At 42.3% G+C, this 18,560-nt stretch overlaps 1 protein-coding gene across 2 annotated transcripts in view; it reads right to left on the bottom strand.

Annotated features, from left to right (window-relative positions):
- LOC147698550 (lysosomal proton-coupled steroid conjugate and bile acid symporter SLC46A3-like) overlaps positions 1-18,560 on the bottom strand; it is a 225,583-nt gene that overhangs the window by 37,398 nt on the left and 169,625 nt on the right. For both annotated transcript variants that reach the window (XM_086935161.1, XM_086935162.1), the window contains exon 5: positions 4,825-4,981. In XM_086935161.1, the coding sequence (XP_086791287.1) occupies positions 4,825-4,981 (157 nt within the window). The remainder of the gene's footprint in view (positions 1-4,824; positions 4,982-18,560) is intronic.

The following is an 18,560-nucleotide window of genomic DNA, read 5'->3' as shown; positions in this document are numbered from 1 at the left end:
ACCTCCCCCTCACAAAGTTCCATTCCTCCGTCCCTAGGTTCTTAGGGCCACATGTATGTTTTTAGCGGTCACAAACAGCTAATTGGGCCGATTGTGACAGCTAAAATGGCCTGTAGAATGTATCAACACTGTTTTGCCAGTCAGTAACCTGTTGCTGACTTGCAAAATATGGTTTGTGAGTCGCTATTAGGAAAGGGCCTGCCAAGGGTGTCCCTTCCTAACAGCGAATCGCAGGGTGATGTACGATTTTTTTGTGAAAGGAATGCTGTCGCAAAACAATCGCAGTTTACCGCCTACTTCAAGTAGGTAGTAAGCCAGTTGCAAACGGGAAGGCCTTCCCCTTTGTGAATGTTAACGAAAACCTTTTTTAAGCGCAGGTAGGTGTCCCACGGACCGCTGCCTACTCTTAAAAAAAGAAAATGAAACTTTTCACATTTCTTTTTTTTAATGCATCCTGTTTTCCTTTAAGGAAAACGGGCTGCATTAAAAAAAAAAATTGCCTTATTTAAAAATAATTTACAGACATGGATGTCTGCTGACCCAGCAGGTCACCATCCCTGTGATTACATGCCATTCCCAATGGGTGAAAAATTGCGAACCACATCATGAATATTAATGAGGTAGGTCATTTGCGTCCCAATTGGGAATCACTAAATGTGTCGAGACACATCATAACATTTCATTTTGCGACTCACAAATTGCAAGTTTCTATAAATCTCAATTTGCGAGTCGCAAAATTAAATAGACATACATGTGCCCCATAATTCCTCAATCTGATTTGGAGATAAAAGCAAGGTTCCGGGAGGTATGGCCTTATGCGAAGGGAAGGGAGGTTGCTATCTGCATAGAAGCTGTTGAAAGACTTGACTGTTAATAAGAGTCGGAACTCCTCATGAAGTAATGTTTTATGACGGGGAGGACTAAGGTTTTGGGTAATGAAGTGCACAGGTAAGTAATATATTTATTTCAGGGTTTACTGGGGGCCCCAAAATATATCCTGCCCACGGCCCTGCAAATTCCATAATGTCACTCCTCTCCGTGAGACTATGGGCACTGAAAATAAAACAAATTATTTTAATATGTCCTTGAAGCAGTCATGGATGCAACTGACCTCTTAAAAAAAGTGATTTTGATCCTGGTATACCTCTGATCTCAAACAGAAAAAAGACTACAAGCTTGAGGCTTGCTAGCTATAATCTCATTCCTCACAAGAGAAAAACAACCACTCAAAGAAGGGAGTATGTATAATTTTTTAACTAAAGCTACAAAAAACCTTCTATTCCAAGAAAATCTTTCTGTTTTAAATGTCTCTCTGAAATTATTTAAAAGACTTGAATCCTTTAACACCCTTGAGCAAGAATTGGTAGATAGAGTAGCCAACTTTTTCAAAACGGAAACTAGCCATTGTTAAAGAAGACTTGGAATATATAAGAGACAGAACAGAAACAGACCATGATATGTTAATTTACCCAGACATAATAGTTAGAAAGACAAGAAGGAACAATATGGCAGTTATAGTAAAGTTTGAGCCTCTTTCCAATTCATAAAGTACAAAATGAATTGTGCATAATAAACCCTCGTGCTTTCCTTTGGATGTGTGGTCTGCATTTCTTCTAAAGTCACTTACAACTTAGGTAGCTCCAGTTCTTAGTGAGATTAGTAATACCATCCTTAAAACCATGGCCCATGTAATGGCGCACACGCATAATACGTGTTTTCCTATGGCAACAAAATCAGCATTAGGGATTGCAGGGATCCAGACAAAAGTACAGTTGGGGATTCAGGACAGGGGTACACGCCCATAACCCTGCATCCAGAGGACTTCTCTGTCCCAACATAAGATAGGATCAAAAGCCTCTTCCTGCCCGCTAAACATTTATGAAGCCAACTGATGAAATAGGTCTGTGTATTTGGATATCCATTATCGAGCACAATTCATAACGCCTCTTAAAACTTTGTATGTGATACTGGTTTACTTTTGGGACTAAACTTTGTTTGTATTGATAGGTCTATGAAAGTGCTGAGGAAGGCCACAGGGTGTCTCTAGGTTCAAACACGAAGGTGTGTTTTTTTTTTACTTTGCGCTGATCTATGTAGAATTGAATCGGGGACGGATTATATTCAGAAAAGTTAGTCAGTAATGAAAAAAAAACATGCCTCATTTGCCAAGTATGAATAATAGCAAGGACACTGAAGTTACCAACTGGAAAATAGTCAACTTTCTGCGTTTGTGAACAGGAACATTTACATTCCTTTTCAAACGTACACTGACCAAATCCATCTCATTACATTGTTATGTTTCTGTGCTCCATATCTCTATGAACATAGCATTCTTCATAATAATAGAGGGTATACCATGCAAAATTAATACAACAGGAAAGACTAATGGAAAGAAAAACTCGGCTACAATTAGTTCCTTCTGAAAAAAACTGATACACCAGATGACCACTGAAAATGTAATAGTTTGAAATGCACTTAAGACTTTGCACATGCAGCAGTATATTATCTTCAGAGTCAATAGAGCATCAATGACTGCAATTGTATGACATTGTTCTGCATTCTGTCCATCAATTGTTCTTTTTGCATTTGTCACCCACAGAGGCCAGACATGGGTCCTGTGTTCTAAATGCCACTGGAATCAAGCTATCCTGGCTGATGAGGGCAGAAAGCCAAAAAACGGTCCTAGGATGCTTGTTTCCAGTCCAGGGAGGACCTGGCTTGGCAGTTCGGCCTGGGCTGTTCCCAATGGGCGCAAGGTCAAGATTGATTTGCATATGGCTGGGTCCAAACTGGAATGGCATGGTGAACAGTAAAACACACAAGATGATGGACGGAATGTTGCACAATGGCAAAACATTCACCCGCAGTCACAGATCTGGGTTTAATCCATCGTTATTTTGCTCACCAAGCCACCCCAGTTCAGACATGGCCATATGCAAATGAGTCTTGACCGTGTGCCTCATGGGAACAGTCCAGACAGTACCGCCAAGCCAAGTCTTCCCTGGATCGGAATCAAGCATCCTAGGACCGGTTTCTGGCTATCAGCGGTCCTCAGCCAGAATAGCTTGACTCCAGTGGCTTAGTGAGCACGGGACCCACGTCTGGGCATACCCTTCCCACATATGGTGAACAGCAAAACACACAAGATGATGGACGGAAGGCATGGCTTGGCAGTTCGGGCTGGACTGTTCCTATGAGGCACAGGGTCAGACTGATTTGCATATGGCCATGTCTGAACTGGGGTGCAAGAGTGGGCTAAAGAACGGTGATGGATTAAACCCAGATCTGTTGACTGGGTGTGAGTGTTCGATTGGTTCAGATGCTCCGTCCATCACCACCCCCTTTTGTACCGCTTTGTTCGCCATAAGTTGGCAGGGTATGCTCAGACGTGAGTCCCTTGCTCACTTTGCCACTGGATTCAAGCAAGCCTGGCTGAAGACGGCTGTAATGCCAGAAACCGGTCCTAGGAGGCTTGAATCCGGTCCAAGGAAGGCATGGCTTGGCAGTTCGGGCTGGACTGTTCCCATGAGGCACAGGGTCAGACTGATTTGCATATGGCCATGTCTGAACTGGGGTGGCAGAGTGGGCTAAAGAACGGTGATGGATTAAACCCAGATCTGTTGACTGGGTGTGAGTGTTAGATTGGTTCAGATGCTCCGTCCATCACCACCCCCTTTTGTACCTCTTTGTTCGCCCTAAGTTGGCATGGTATGCTCAGACGTGAGTCCCATGCTCACTTTGCCACTGGATTCAAGCAAGCCTGATTGAAGACGGCTGTAATGCCACAAACCGGTCCTAGGAAGCTTGAATCCGGTCCAGGGAAGGCATGTTTTGGCAGTTCGGGCTGGACTGTTCCAATGAGGCACAGGGTCAGACTGATTTGCATATGGCCATGTCTGAACTGGGGTGGCAGAGTGGGCTAAAGAACGGTGATGGATTAAACCCAGATCTGTTGACTGGGTGTGAGTGTTTGATTGGTTCAGATGCTCCGTCCATCACCACCCCCTTTTGTACCGCTTAGTTCGCCATAAGTTGGCAGGGTATGCTCAGACGTGAGTCCCTTGCTCACTTTGCCACTGGATTCAAGCAAGACTGGCTGAAGACGGCTGTAATGCCAGAAACCGGTCCTAGGGAGCTTGAATCCGGTCCAGGGAAGGCATGGCTTGGCAGTTCGGGCTGGACTGTTCCCATGAGGCACAGGGTCAGACTGATTTGCATATGGCCATGTCTGAACTGGGGTGGCAGAGTGGGCTAAAGAACGGTGGTTGATTAAACCCAGATCTGTTGACTGGGTGTGAGTGTTTGATTGGTTCAGATGCTCCATCCATCACCACCCCCTTTTGTACTGGAATGGCATGATGAGCAAAAAAAATTATGGATTTAGGCCCACGTCTCTGTACTGGGGTGAATCTATGACATTATTCTGCATTCGGTACATCAATTGTTCTTTTTGCATTTGTCACCCCGAGTGAGACGGGTATGCCCAGACATGGGTCATGTGCTCTCCTTGCCACTGGAGTCACGCTATCCTGGCTGATGAGGGCTGAAAGCCCAAAACCGGTCCTAGGATGCTTGTTTCCAGTCCAGGGAGGACCTGGCCTGGCAGTTCAGGCTGGGCTGTTCCCATTGGGCACAGGGTCAAGGCTGATTTGCATATGGCTGGGTTCAAACTGGAATGGCATGGTGAGCAAAAAAATAATGGATTTGGGCCCAGATCTCTGTACTGGGGTGAATGTATGACATTGTTCTGCATTCTGTCCATCAATTGTTCTTTTTGCAATTATTTTTGATGCATATTGAAAGCAAAGTTATCAGTGTACTTACCACACCAGGAACAATGGAATCAGGACGAGTCCAGCTGCCAACAAGAAACTAAATCCTGGAAGCCACATAACTGTAGTTGCATAAACGCTACAGAAAACAGCACCTGAAACGGTTGAAGTTAAACTCTCCAAGCAGGCAATACATCCAAACAGAGCACCTAACAAAAAACAAACAAATGCACTCATATTAAAAGTAGTTCAAGAATGGATGTGTTCTATTTTCTCACTGTACTTGATCCCGCGTTTGAGGGCAAACAATTTCATGCAGATACTTAACATTACATGTATTTGCCCCGTATTTAAATAGCTCTTCTGGAAAAAGATAAAATCAGCAACAATCATAAATGTACATAATTAAACAAATATATATTTTAAGTGCTGATGAAGCTTGTTAGAAATACCACCACACTTATTCACAGCCCAGGTACTATTTCAAAATGGTGTATATGAATGTTTAATTTTGCTTAGTAAGCCAAAAATTACCAACACAAAATTATTACTTCCCTTGAGACACAAATATGATTCCTATTCGCCTTACATATCCGAACATTTCTGTAAAATTTAAAAAAACGGTATATTATTCATAATATGTTGCTTAAAATAGTACAACGTGAGAGAATTCCAAGTGCTTTTTCTCCAGCAGCCGCCAGGAAGAGATTTCCAGCTCTTCAAATTTACCTAGACATTTCAGGGCTTTGGGAAATATACAACAAAAATGATTCATACTAAGCGAATGTAGAAAACATAACCTACTTCTAACCTTTGTACAGTACAAGTGTTCTTCTCTAGGATTGTCTCAAAATGTTCAAAGGATGTGGTTGCCCAATCCACAGTTTTTGACAAGAAATCAGGGGGCACATGCATCAACCAAAATACCGGTCGCAAACGGGCCGATTCGCAGACCGGTAATTTGGCATTTGGGATGCATCAACCCAAATGCAAAATAGGCCATCGCAAAATTAGCGATTACCAAAATTGTGAAGGCATTTAGTGAATCGCAAATTGCAATTCCGTATTTGGGATGCAACAAGCCTTTGATAAATGCGACTTTGCCTTTAGGAAACGCTAATTACCATCAACTGCAAGTTGATGGTAATTTGCGAAAACGTTAAAAAATGCACAAAAGTGCATTTTTCAAAGTGCCATGTAGCGCACACACATACCCGTGGGGCATTTTTTGTGTGCCACATGTGCACACTTGCCAATTTCGGGGTGCATCAGGGTGGTCTTTTGCCCCCCTTGCAACCTTGAAATTGCATCTGCAATTTGCAAGTACCTATTTGGTTCTTGCAAATTTGCTCATGCAATTTCCATTCATTCCTATGGGCCTCTAGGAATGATTGGGAAGCTATTCCTTAATTGCGAATTGCAATTTGCTATTCGCAATTAAGGAATATGTAGGAATCGCTAATATTTTAGCGAAACCTACTTGCATTGACAATTGCGATTCCATAATTGCGATTCCTTAATAATCGCAATTAATGAATCACAATTGCCTACTTTGATGCATGTGCCCCCGATGATTAATGTGAAAAATGCTTAGTGCCGGATATGTTTTTTTTTTTGAAGTGGGCTTGTCAGCCGCCGACTTTGCAAAGGAAACATATCTGTCTTAATGGCAGGAAAAGGTCGGCCATATTTAGTGATAGCTGACATAACTGTTGGCTTTTGCCAGAGGAAGCTTCAACCGCAAAGAAAGTAAACGTTCTTGGGGCAAAAACGTTGTGTGGCAGTTCACAATGAGCGTGAAATTGACATCACTACGCGTTAAAGCATGAAGGTAGCCCGATATTGGCTTATATTGATACTACCCAGAGGATAAGTGACCTTGAAATGCTGGGAGACTTCTCCTGAGACGCAAAGAATACTTGGCTGCTCCAAGGAATACAGCAGTTGGTTTCATGGTCATCTTTCATAGAGTAAGGCTTGCAGTAGATGGAAGCAAACCATTTATGGTGAATTGGAAGGCCATTCTAACATCATTTCCAGCAGTATCTGAACTGCCCACATGATTCCTAGTAGCAAGCTGGTGGAGGCGCCATCATCTGAAGAATGTCATCCACTGCCCTCTTAATAGGCAGGAGAACCCTGAGGATGTCAGAAAATACTTTAATCATCTTCTTGCAAATGTCCTCTTACTTCCATCCTCTAAAATAGGTATTTAATGTGCAAAATACATGCTATTGTCATGTGCTGCAACTTTAATCAATTGCCACTAGGTTTCACCATGAATAACCAGTACCCTTTAATTTTGGTGCCTTTTATTAAACTATATTATGAAAATACAATATATTTCCAGAGCATACTTGGATGGCTGAAGTTTCACGTGCCAGCGCCTCAGAGTACCATAACTTTGGCTATTACTTATGTTGATGTTATTTCATGACTGACGTAATATGTGAGGTCATAAGCAGTGCATGGCAGGAGCGCAAGTTATAGTTAGCTCTGCCCTCCTCCCTGAGCCTAATTAGTCCAAGGGGACCTATCTCCCAGGGCCAGAATTTAAATAAAAGGGGAAGGGGGCCACGCTGTCTCCTCCCAGAGAGTTTCCAAGCCCCAAGGACCTCAACATTGATTGGGCCCTGGGGGATAGGTTCTCCGGAGCCGAACACAGCTTAAGGAGAGGGGCTGCACCCCACTCCCCTTACTAATCTCTTTCTCTTTAAGAAAACCAGCTTGCACAACTCAACAGCCACATAGAAAAATACAAACTGCATGACACCTTCCAATCTGGGTTCAGGAGAGGCATAACCCACAAATCTCTATACACTTAAACATCAGCCTACCTTGCAAATACATTATCAAAAGCAGACCTCTTCAAAGCTCTGACAGTCTTCTCCTGATTCCACAAAAATTTAAGAAAGAGAAATCTTGCACTGGCTCATTCTCTGGGAACGCTCCTAGAATATGGAACCCACTACCTCAAGAATTACGGGACAATCAATCACTCCCTCACTTCAAGAAGGAACTGAATCTTCTCTCCAACAAATTCTTAATCACACACCCATAAACCATCCGACTGGTTGTTCGGCTACCCCCCCACAACCACAAATAATCTGCACCTGTGCTGCTATACTAAATCTGAATTATCAGGAGGACCCAGAGGGAGCCCTTAGGAGCCAAAATGACAACAAAAAAAGCCACGGGCAGGGCATGCCTACCTGGATCCTTTATATATTTTTTTAATTTTTACTGCAGTACAGGAGACTACGTCCCTGAGTCCGTTAACGGCTGCCAGCAACATTTTTATCATGTTGCTGGTAGCCAATCAGAGCACTCGCTCCAGTGGGAGTCTGACTCCCGCAGGAGCGAGATAGCCCAAGCACCCAAAAACTCTCTGGTCCAATCAAAATGCTTTATTTTTAAATTGGTGCTCCTGAGAGACTCGAGAGAGACTCCTGCAGACCCAACTGTCCAAGTATACATATATTTTTAAACCTTACTGTCTCATAATCTACTGAACGGATTACACTGAATCAAAAAATTCACAATCTGTGGACCAAAATCTAGCTTCTTGACAAAATTGATGTAATTCTGTTCAGCAGTTTTTGATGTAGCTCTGCCTAAAAAAGCCTAAGGACAATGCATGGGAATTTTGCATTTTGGACTCTTTTTTTTCATGTTCCACTTGACAGATCACCTTAAAACTTTCCATGCACAAACCAGGCAAAAAAAAGCACTTTTTTGGACGCCTTTGCGAAGACACGTCAAATGGTGCCAAAGTTATTGCAACTACTTAGTGGCAACTGACATACAGACATATGTGTCTGTATGTATATGGATTTATGAAGTAATTTCATGACTATAAAGACATTTTAAATCATAATTGCTCTTAAGAGATATTTAATACAGACTTAATCTGGTGTCCTAGGCACCCAAAGACACCCATCTAAACTGAGAAAACACCCTGGGCCCCTCAACTTTAAAAAATATGCTTCACACAATCTGAATAGGGGCAGTAACTAGAAGCTTACTCACGAAGTCCCTAGAACTAGGTTTTTTCCACCTGAGTTAAGAAATCTTCTATGATAGACCACTCTTCCATAAGAAAAATCTTGACCTATCCAACTCACCAAAATATAGGCCTGTATCATTCTTAAGAAAATGCTTGATATAGTAGTGTTTACTCAACTTTCAAAATTTACAGAAGAAAATTACTTGCTGTCAGACCAACCGTCCAAAGTCAGAACAGGCAAAGAGTCAGCCAGCATATCCATTTCAATCAATCAATCAAACATTTGTAGAGCGCACTACTCACCCGCGAGGGTCTCAAGGCGCTAAGGGGGGTGGGTGGGAGCTGATACTGCTCGAACAGCCACGTCTTGAGAAGTCTCCTGAAGGTCAACAGGTCCTGGGTCTGTCGTGGGTGGATGCGGAGGGTGTTCCATGTCTTGGCAGCGAGGTGGGAGAACGATCTGCCACTGGTGGTTGTTCGATGGATGCTTGGAACGGTGACGAGGTCGAGGTCAGCAGAGCGGAGATGGCGGTTGGGATTGTAGAAGGTGAGTCGTTTGTTGAGGTATGTTGGCCAGTTATCATGGAGTGCTTTGTGAGGGTGGGTGAGGAGCTGGATGAGGATCCTCTTGCTGATGGGGAGGCAGTGCAGGTCTCTCAGGTGGGCAGTGATGGGGATGTCAAGGACGAGGTGTGCGGAGGCGTTCTGTATGCGTTGAAGTCTTTCCTGGAGTTTGGCCAAGGTTCCCGCATAGAGGGCGTTGCCGTAGTCAAGCCTGCTGGTGACAAGGGCTTGGGTTACTGTCCTTCTGGTTCTGGTGGGGATCCATCTGTAGATTTGGGATGACCTGAAACTCACAGTGGAGAAGAACAGAGTGGCCGCCCAATTTCTTCTGGATTTATCGGGTATATTTGACAATGTCCACCACCACCACGCACTAATGCAATGGCTCCACCAAAATTGATTGCTTCTCACCCCTCAGACAGAGTAAGTATGGATTATCTACCACGTTTCAAATCAGCCTTTCACACCCAACACCATGACATCATTCAGGGGTCCATCATATCTACTCTATTATTCAACAACTACCTGAACCTCTTACCAAACCTAATAAAATTATTCAACCCACCTGTTACAACTATGCAGATGACAAATTAAACAGGCATGGAAAAACTGAAGAGATCTATCACATACTGCTGGTTAATCAATGGAATCTAATGTAGTCCACCACTGGAGGTCGCAACTAGCTACACACTATGATCTCTTCCTTACATCTCACAATGACATATCTGATATGGGATGATAGTAACAAAATGCATCTCAAAATTTTCCCACCACTACTTTCTCTGACTGTACCTTCTCAGGACCACTATATGAAACAAAATATCAGGCTGGACAACTCAGTGCAAAAAAACAGCTAAGTAGACTGTAAATATAAGAAAAATCATAAAGGGACCTACAGAACTGTTCAAAGCTGCCTGCTTACTGAAAACCATAAATTGCATGCCTATCTCTTACACCTCCACATCCACCACACTGCTTAGTGCTGCGTCTCATAATACGATAATCACACCTCAGTGATCATCATGCACAGCATGGAAACGCTTTCCACGCAGGATCAAAAACTAAGATAATACACTCACAACCACACACCCTACACAGCGTAGCTTGTTGCCATATAAGTTTGAGCATCAATGTCTCTCCTAGGGGTAGGAAGAGCTATAGAAATGCTTTTGCAATACAAACAGGGCATTCACAGAATTTTAGCGATTGTTTTTCCTAATTTAATTCACCACACTGTTTAGTACCGCATCCCATAACATGATTACCCCATCTCAGTGATCATGATGCACAACATGGAAACACTTCCCACACAGGATCAAAAAACAAAGACAACACTCCCACACACACACCCTCGACATATAGGTTTGAGTATGATTGTCTCACGTAGGGGGTAGTAAGGGCTACATAAACGATACTGATGCAATACAAAAAATGGCATTTGCAGAATTTTAACCTCTGGTTTCCCTCCTTTAAAGAGTACTCATGGCAGAGCCATCCTCTTTGGTAGAGAAAACATATCTGTTTCAGCAGGATGTTTGTTCTCAGTGTGGTGAAGCTGGTACTACTGACAGGCTTCAGAATCACGGCAAGATAGAACTGAGATTAAACTGGAATCAATCTACAATATTAATGTTCTGCTGTAGGCAAACTGGGAGGTACTACTCTGCCATATTAGTGGGTCTCCCATCTGTAATATCCAGTTACCTCCACTGCCCTTTGACAGTAAAGTCACCCTACCAGCAAGGGCATCTATCTTTTTTAGTGTCCCCTTGATCAACCCCATTGTTGTCCATGTGGCACCACACTTAAGAAAGAAAGCAGAGCACCTACACAGTGTGCTATCTTCACCTGTATGAGGTAACCTTTGAGTCAAAATAACTTGACATCTTTTCTCTTCTAATGCATCTCCATCTACTACACTTCAAGGGCTAGGTAGCGCGAGCAGTCCTGCCAAGTACCACGCATCAGGGGTTAGACTAAAGGCATTTTAGTGTGGTGGTCCACATCACAGCACTAAAAATGCATTAGTCACGCATTCATATTGCCTCCTGATACCACCAGCACTGGGATGCAATAGCCAAAACCGAAGAGAGGAGCTGAATTAGCAGCGCGGCCCGCTGTGGTGCTGGGAGAGTGCACACTGCCTGACCACTAAGCCTGCATACTGGTGCCTCAAGCTCACAGTTTATTCACAATAGGACTTTACAACTCACAACAGTACATCGGCACCACACCGTGGCCAGGGAGCTGGTTGCTTGATTCAATCATCAAGCCGAGACTCCCTCAGCTCGGCCGCAGCAGCCTCAGGTACCATGGCATGTGGCTTGTTGTCACAGATACAACATATCCAGAGTGATCACCCAACAGTGTGACTTGCACCTCTGTTCCACATGGCGCAACCCCAGCTTCATTGGCAGTGCACTGTGTGCAAGGCAGCCGAGACAGGGTCAGAGGATATATATGACTGACACCAGGATGTTTTTAGTTTTAATGCAAAATCCTGTTAGCCAAGGCCCCTAGGAAGACATTGCTGCCACCCTGGTGGGGTCCACCAAACTGAATCAAAAGAAAACAACAACTCGAGTCGTGTCAACACGTGGTGCCCTGAAGATGGTATTAATTTTGTAAAATCCTGACAGCCTGGCACCCTCTGTGGCGCCAGAGAAGTATGCAGCAACCAGGCAAGCGCAGCCTGAGATTCATTGTGAGACGCTCTGAGACACCCAATGGAAATGCGATAAATCCATAGCTTTCGTGCCAGCATTTGAAAGCATAAAACTTCTAATTCTAAATATTATCATTATGTGATAATGCATTTGTCACTCTGAATGGAAAATACGCTCTATGCCTCGTCACTTGCAAAGAAAATGGCTAAATGAAGCATGATTGTATTATATCTTAATGCTGGTAGGGACAGCTAAGTCCACCGTGAGGCTCTGCTTCCACCTGTTGGAATAAGACAGGGGCAATATACTATGAGGCAAGTTGTTTAATACTGAAAATAAACTCTACGCAACTAAGCACCAAAGGACCACTGTGAGATGACGAGCTGCAGCCACTTCTAGCCTACAGCGGCAGCTCTGCCAGTGAGTTCACTGGGCCTCTAGTCCAAGAACCTGGGGCGAAGAAGCTCTCTGTCTCAACTTGGCACAGCAGGGAGGACATACTTCTGGTAGCACAGGTGAGTCCAGCAAGATATCCCTCACTGATCTGTGCAATGCGGGTGATGGCTTTGAGACTGTGGGAGCGGGTTCAAGATCCAGACCTTCTCTTTGCTTAAACGGTCTAACTTCTGATATTTACGTCTCACCATTCACATCATTGCTTGGTTTTACTCGTGAGAAAGTGTCACTCTAAGTGTCACACATTTGGCAGTTGAATGTCCCTGAAACCACTGAAATGCACACATAAGCAATCTGAAAACCTGGCAGATGCAGGTGCACTTCCATTAGTCAGACAGTGATACTGAATTGATGCCGAGTAACTGTCATGCCACTCGGTCAACTGAACAGTAATGGCCAAACTCTTTGTTATCAGTTGTATCAATCTGCAAATATGTTTTACCGAACTAATAAACCATTTTTATTTGAATCGCAGAGGTTTTCCTTTCAATGTGTTAGTTTGTAAGTCTTCAAGTGAATGGCCTTGTCCACAAAAGATTTGCTTTAATTAGATATTCCTTACATGATCATCAGTTTGGCCACCTATCCTAATTGCTCAATGAAGATCTATGTTCCAATTCAATTTGGATCCAGTTGGCTTTGTTCAAATGAGTTCTCTAACTTTCCACTTATTTGTCTTTAGGATAAACGACCCAGCTATTAGCACACCTCTGCTCTAGGGATGCACACCTAATTGAAACTAATTTTCCAACCTCCACCTGTTGCAGACCTAATCAGTTTACATTTCCTCTTTCATAGCCACATTTGCAGAGGCATGGTTGCTATTGTGTATGGGCCAGAGCCTAGGGTACACAACCTTTTCTCTCTGCATTATCTCAAGGAGTTTGTATGTTACTCTAGGGTGAACAATAGCAATCTAACTGGTAAAAGAAGTATCTTTTGAAAATCATGAATAACTGCATCACTTTTGGTTACCATCATTCATCCCAACAAAGTATTCTATTTTTATAAAAAAAATATTTGAAGAGCTGAGGAAATGTCGGTGTACGTTGTCTAGTGCACTCCACTGCACCAGTTACACTTTTGGTGTCACTATATACACAATAAAGAAAAAGTATTTGGAGACACTCAAAAAAGAGTGTTTTTCTTATTTCAAAATCGTCTCGATTATATAAATTTGAAGTAATTTATTCTTTGAAGTATTTGTCAGAGATGAAACTCATAACATCCAATCACATTTATGTATGTATTCAAATTTACTTCATTTACAAAATACAATAGTTTAATTTGCAAAATCAGGTGTAGCTGCTATACATTAAAAATAATTGATAGTTTTGAAGCGTTTATAATATTTAGAAGTATATGTGAATATATAAACAAATGTGACTGTATTTAATCTATGACATATCATTTAGAGAATACATGTACTTAAAATTAAAGAAGTCAAAAACATTTTGGACTAAGAAAAAACGTTTCTTTGCCTCCAAATACGTTTTCTTTAAAGTAATAAACTGAAGGGTTTGGTGTCTTTACATAGTATATATTTTATTTATTTATTTTTAAGATTTATTGAGCGCAAACTTTTCATCTGCAGCCAGTCCTCCAGTCATACAACAGCCTGAACAGAATATGGCATTGGTAGATGTTGGAGATGAGGGATACTGATTTGTTTGGTTAAGCTTTCAGTAGGTGCAGGGCAGTCACGACCTGATGAGAGGGAGGAACAATTGCCTACAATTAACAGTTGAGACCTTCAGATGCAGTTGGTGTCATTGGAGTAATTTGCAAGCTGATTTTGTGAGTAGCCAAGAGGAAGTCTAAAGCTCCATGTGGGAGATGAATATCGTAGGGGAAAATTAAACCTAAATTAATGAACGCCACATGTAACTGGTAACAACTGGAATCTTGAGGTTCCACATCCTGACTGCTGCATAGGTAGGAAGTGAAACAGTGGGTGGATTGGAAACATAAATGTGTACCGCAGCCCTGTGTTCATGGATGTGGTCTTTTTAAACTATGCTGCTTACGTTTTGTAAGGATATAAGCAATGAACATTGAAACGGGTCCCTTCTGGGCCCTATAGTCATGTCCTTAACTTTTCAGCCAAAAACACTCGTGATTTCTGAATAAGGAGTGTAAAAGCGTTACTGTAACCATGTTGTTCCTTCTTACATCTCACATGCTTTACTTAATCTTGCATTACCTTGAGTGTTTGCTTTTTCCAGGATGTTGTTACTTTTTTCTTTTAGGCAGCATATTACTCTTGTCTAGTGCATAATTTGAATTGAGTCACATCCTGGTGTTTATAGCGGGGCACAACTGGGTTGTAGTTGAAGGCAGTGCGAGTTTCTCTCAGTGGGGCAGTATGTGGTTCAGTGGGCGAGAGGATGTGGCACTATGGTCAAAGCTGCTGAATTTGGAAATGGGGATGCAAGTTCAGCCTTCATGACCAGTTCACTAAACCATTTTCCTGAGGGAGCATAATCCCGTTCTAAACCTTAGAAGGCCCCACAAGACCTTAGAAGCCCTGATGTCTTAGCACCAGCAGGTAGGCCCTAGTGATGGCAAGTGTGGGTTAACCTTGAAGGCCTAACCACCACAATCCATGCTGAGGTTCACCTCCAGTCTTGCGGGCAGGCCTGTGAAGCACCACACCTTAGAGCAACAGTGACTCTGTCACTGAGGCTACAGGACCCTTGAACAGAGCAGCTCTAGGGTGGTGCGACTGGTGCGATCTCATCAGGCACTGACTTTGGGTGAGGGCATCATATTTGTAAGTATATTATGTTTCTCGAAACACTTGCTGCCTCCTTCCTAGCCTCCAGCAATTTTCAGCGACAATAAAAATGTCATGATAACTCCGGTAATTAAAGTTCTTCCTAGAGAGAGATGGAGGTTTGTCAAGTGGAAGTTTTGACTCATGGAAAGTTTGTGCAGATGATTAATGTGCCTGCTGCAAAGAACATGTACCATGCAGATCACAAAGTGCACATACTGTAAATAGGTCAGTGGGTTAGTGCTTTTGTCAGTGAGATCCTTTTCTTACTTGCAGTTAAAGCGAGCTACTAAATGTCATCTAAGAGCTGCATGCAAACTGCAAGGTATAAACTAGAGCGTTGTGTTTTTTTCTCCACTCTTTGATTATTTTATTGTTGCAAAAAGGGTACATTTGGGTGGAAATTAATTATGGTTATTAAAAAAGAAAAACAACTATGGTATTACGTTCTAAATTCTGAGTTTGTGTTTCTCCAGACCAATCACTATTAAACTATACTGACTACTAGTATGGTTGTAATATCACTCCTACACTTCGTCATCCTTTGTCTTATGTAACATTTCTTATACAGTGATTTACACATGTATGATTGATTGTCTCTGTGTAATGTGTGGGATGTAAATTGCTCTGACACACTACACTGGTATGAGTGGTGATGTAAATCAAACTAAATGCATCTGCGAGAGAGTGTGGTTATGGAGACTTGAGAGGCACTCTTAAAGGGTGGTAGTGAGGTAATCCGTGGCAGATGTGGTCATTGGGGGGCAGCAACAAACAGTGTTGCACAGGGAGCCACCAGCACTAAAGCTGGCCCTGCCCTTGAGGCCAGTCTGCCTCACCCATTGGTACCGCCATTGGCCTTGTTTCAGCAGTAGTAGCTGCAACTTACCAGGGGTCTGCAATTCAAGATTTGCCCATACACCTAACTAAGTTCACAAACATCACAGTGTCTCTGCTTTATGCACAAGTACTTAACATGAGCTGCCTGCTTTAGGGCCACTGGAATTAAGCAGCAATGGAGGACAAAATTATGCTGCAGTGTTGACTAAATTATGCTGCAAAAAAAAGGCTGCAGCGTAATGCAGTATATTTTCTGATTTTGACATTTTTACACATGCTAACACTCTCTGCAAAGATGTTGGGTTGTTAGTACCAGTGTACCATACAAATGCAGAAGTGAGAAAGGTGATCAGTCGACCTTTGAAAAGGGCTATCTACTTTGCAGAAGCACAAGTCACATTTTTAAAAAACTTTTGATCCGTTTGAGCGCCAAAAAATGTATTAGTTAAAATCATCAAATTATGCAGCAGACGATGCATTATGTGGCAAATATTGCAGAGCTATAATTATATAGAAAACATTTACAAACTATGATATTTTGACATTTGTGTTTGAAGTGCTCTTGTGGAAAAAGGGAGAAGTGTTGATAACAGTGTTTATGACATAAACTCCATGGCCCTGAGAACAATGGCTTATGATTCCAATTCTAAGCATATTTGGGACATTCAATGATTGGAAACGAATCCCACTTTGGGATAGAATTTTATTGTCAATAACTCAAATTAAACCTTAAATAAATGTGTATCCATGGCATGAATTAAATAACGTAATAAACTGTAACTGGGTAGTAAAATGCCAAACAAATACTAACATTTAGAATGATTTGCTCTTTCTGGCCACACCTCTGACTCCGCCCACTGACCCAATCCTCGGGTTATTCCCACCCTCTAATTCTCCGTCCACAGTTCCCCTACTTTTATCCCCCCACTTCGACCACTGATGAGGTAGGTCTATTAGGAAACACTATTACTAACTGGTACATTTTTTTGGATTGGGAATTGCAATTTCCTAATTGCAATTCGCAAGGAATCACAATTAGGAACCTGCAATCCCTGAATTCTGTACATTCGGCCTTCAGTTTCTTAATGTGAATGGCTTGCCTAGTATATTTAAATGGAATGCTTGCCTGTTAAAAGAGACCCCAAGACTTCACAACTACAGCAAACCATTCCTTGATTAAATATCTGTGGTGTCAATAGTTCTCATATTTAACAGGTACAGCTTGTTGTAATGATGAAATAAATTAGAGCAGCAAAATGAGAAAGTGGCTCAGGATGAGTTTAGGAAATGTAATGAAGCTCTGTTAAACGAGCGTGTAGGATTAATGACTGTGGTACATATTACAGATAAACCGAAGATGGCCTATGGTCCCTGGAGTAACGAGAGTTGGCACTGGGACACTTATCCACACCAGTAATAATAAGGATATTTTAAGTTGCTATAGCCCCCCATGTGTGCAATTTAAGCCCACAACATCAAATTATGACTGTTGGTAGGAAGAACTAAATGAGAGAAGATACTTGGCACTTTCAAATTTCTTATGACTTGGTCACTATTTGGAGGTAGAAGCGTGGCTTCAAAGCTCAAGGATCTCACATTAGCAAGCGCTTGCTGAGCCAGGCAAATATTGTTTTTTCTTTAATATCACAATCATAGAAACCCACCAAAAAAGTAATCAGTCAGTTCAAATAATCTGTCTGCCTTTATTTGCTGATAATCTCTCATATACTAGGAGGTTGTCACATCAATAGAAACCGGAAGAAGTGGTTTGCTTTAGATATTTTCTATTGCCAGACACTACCCTTGTAGATGAACAGAGCACTGTCACTGAGCTTATTGTCATCCACTGAAGGTTATGCACATTGGGGAGTAGTCCTTGACCTTTTATGCATTTTCTCAGAGCATTGAGTTCCCAAGTTTCAAGTATTTATATCTTAGAACTGGACCACCAATGAAATGTAAAAGCCGATTTACAGAAGGACAAGGGCTGTCAAGGAAGATGACACTTCCCAATGCCAGAGGAGAAGTGTTGCACGGCACTTACCTACCTTTCTTAATGGTGCAGGCTAAGAATGTCTTCTGATGGAATAAGCTGCTTTCTAGGGGCATTCGCATCAGAAGGTGGAAAAGTAGCAAGCACCTACAATAGGACCATAACCATAGTAGCATGCTGGGCAATCCATAGAGCCACAGACTGTTGGAAGAATATAAAAATCCATACATGAGTTGTGAGGAACCAAGTGCAGCCTCTTTCAAGTTTAATACAATTGTTGAGATGCTCTTGGAAGTATCCAGCAAACATAAGTGCTTGGGAACTGGACAATGCTGGAATGACTGCCTTTATCACGCCTTTGAAATTCCTGTCGGGATGCAGCCTGACGACTCAGCATACTTGATTTTAGCCATCCTAACTGGAATCTGTGAAAAAATTTAGGTTGGGCATCTTAAGTGATGATTCCAGTGATAAAAGACTTTTCGAT

The sequence above is a fragment of the Lissotriton vulgaris genome, chromosome 8, assembly GCF_964263255.1.
Source record: "Lissotriton vulgaris chromosome 8, aLisVul1.2, whole genome shotgun sequence".
NCBI classification, from domain to species: domain Eukaryota; kingdom Metazoa; phylum Chordata; class Amphibia; order Caudata; family Salamandridae; genus Lissotriton; species Lissotriton vulgaris.
Note: the sequence above shows the minus strand (reverse complement) of the source record. Positions and strands in the feature narration are given on the sequence as shown.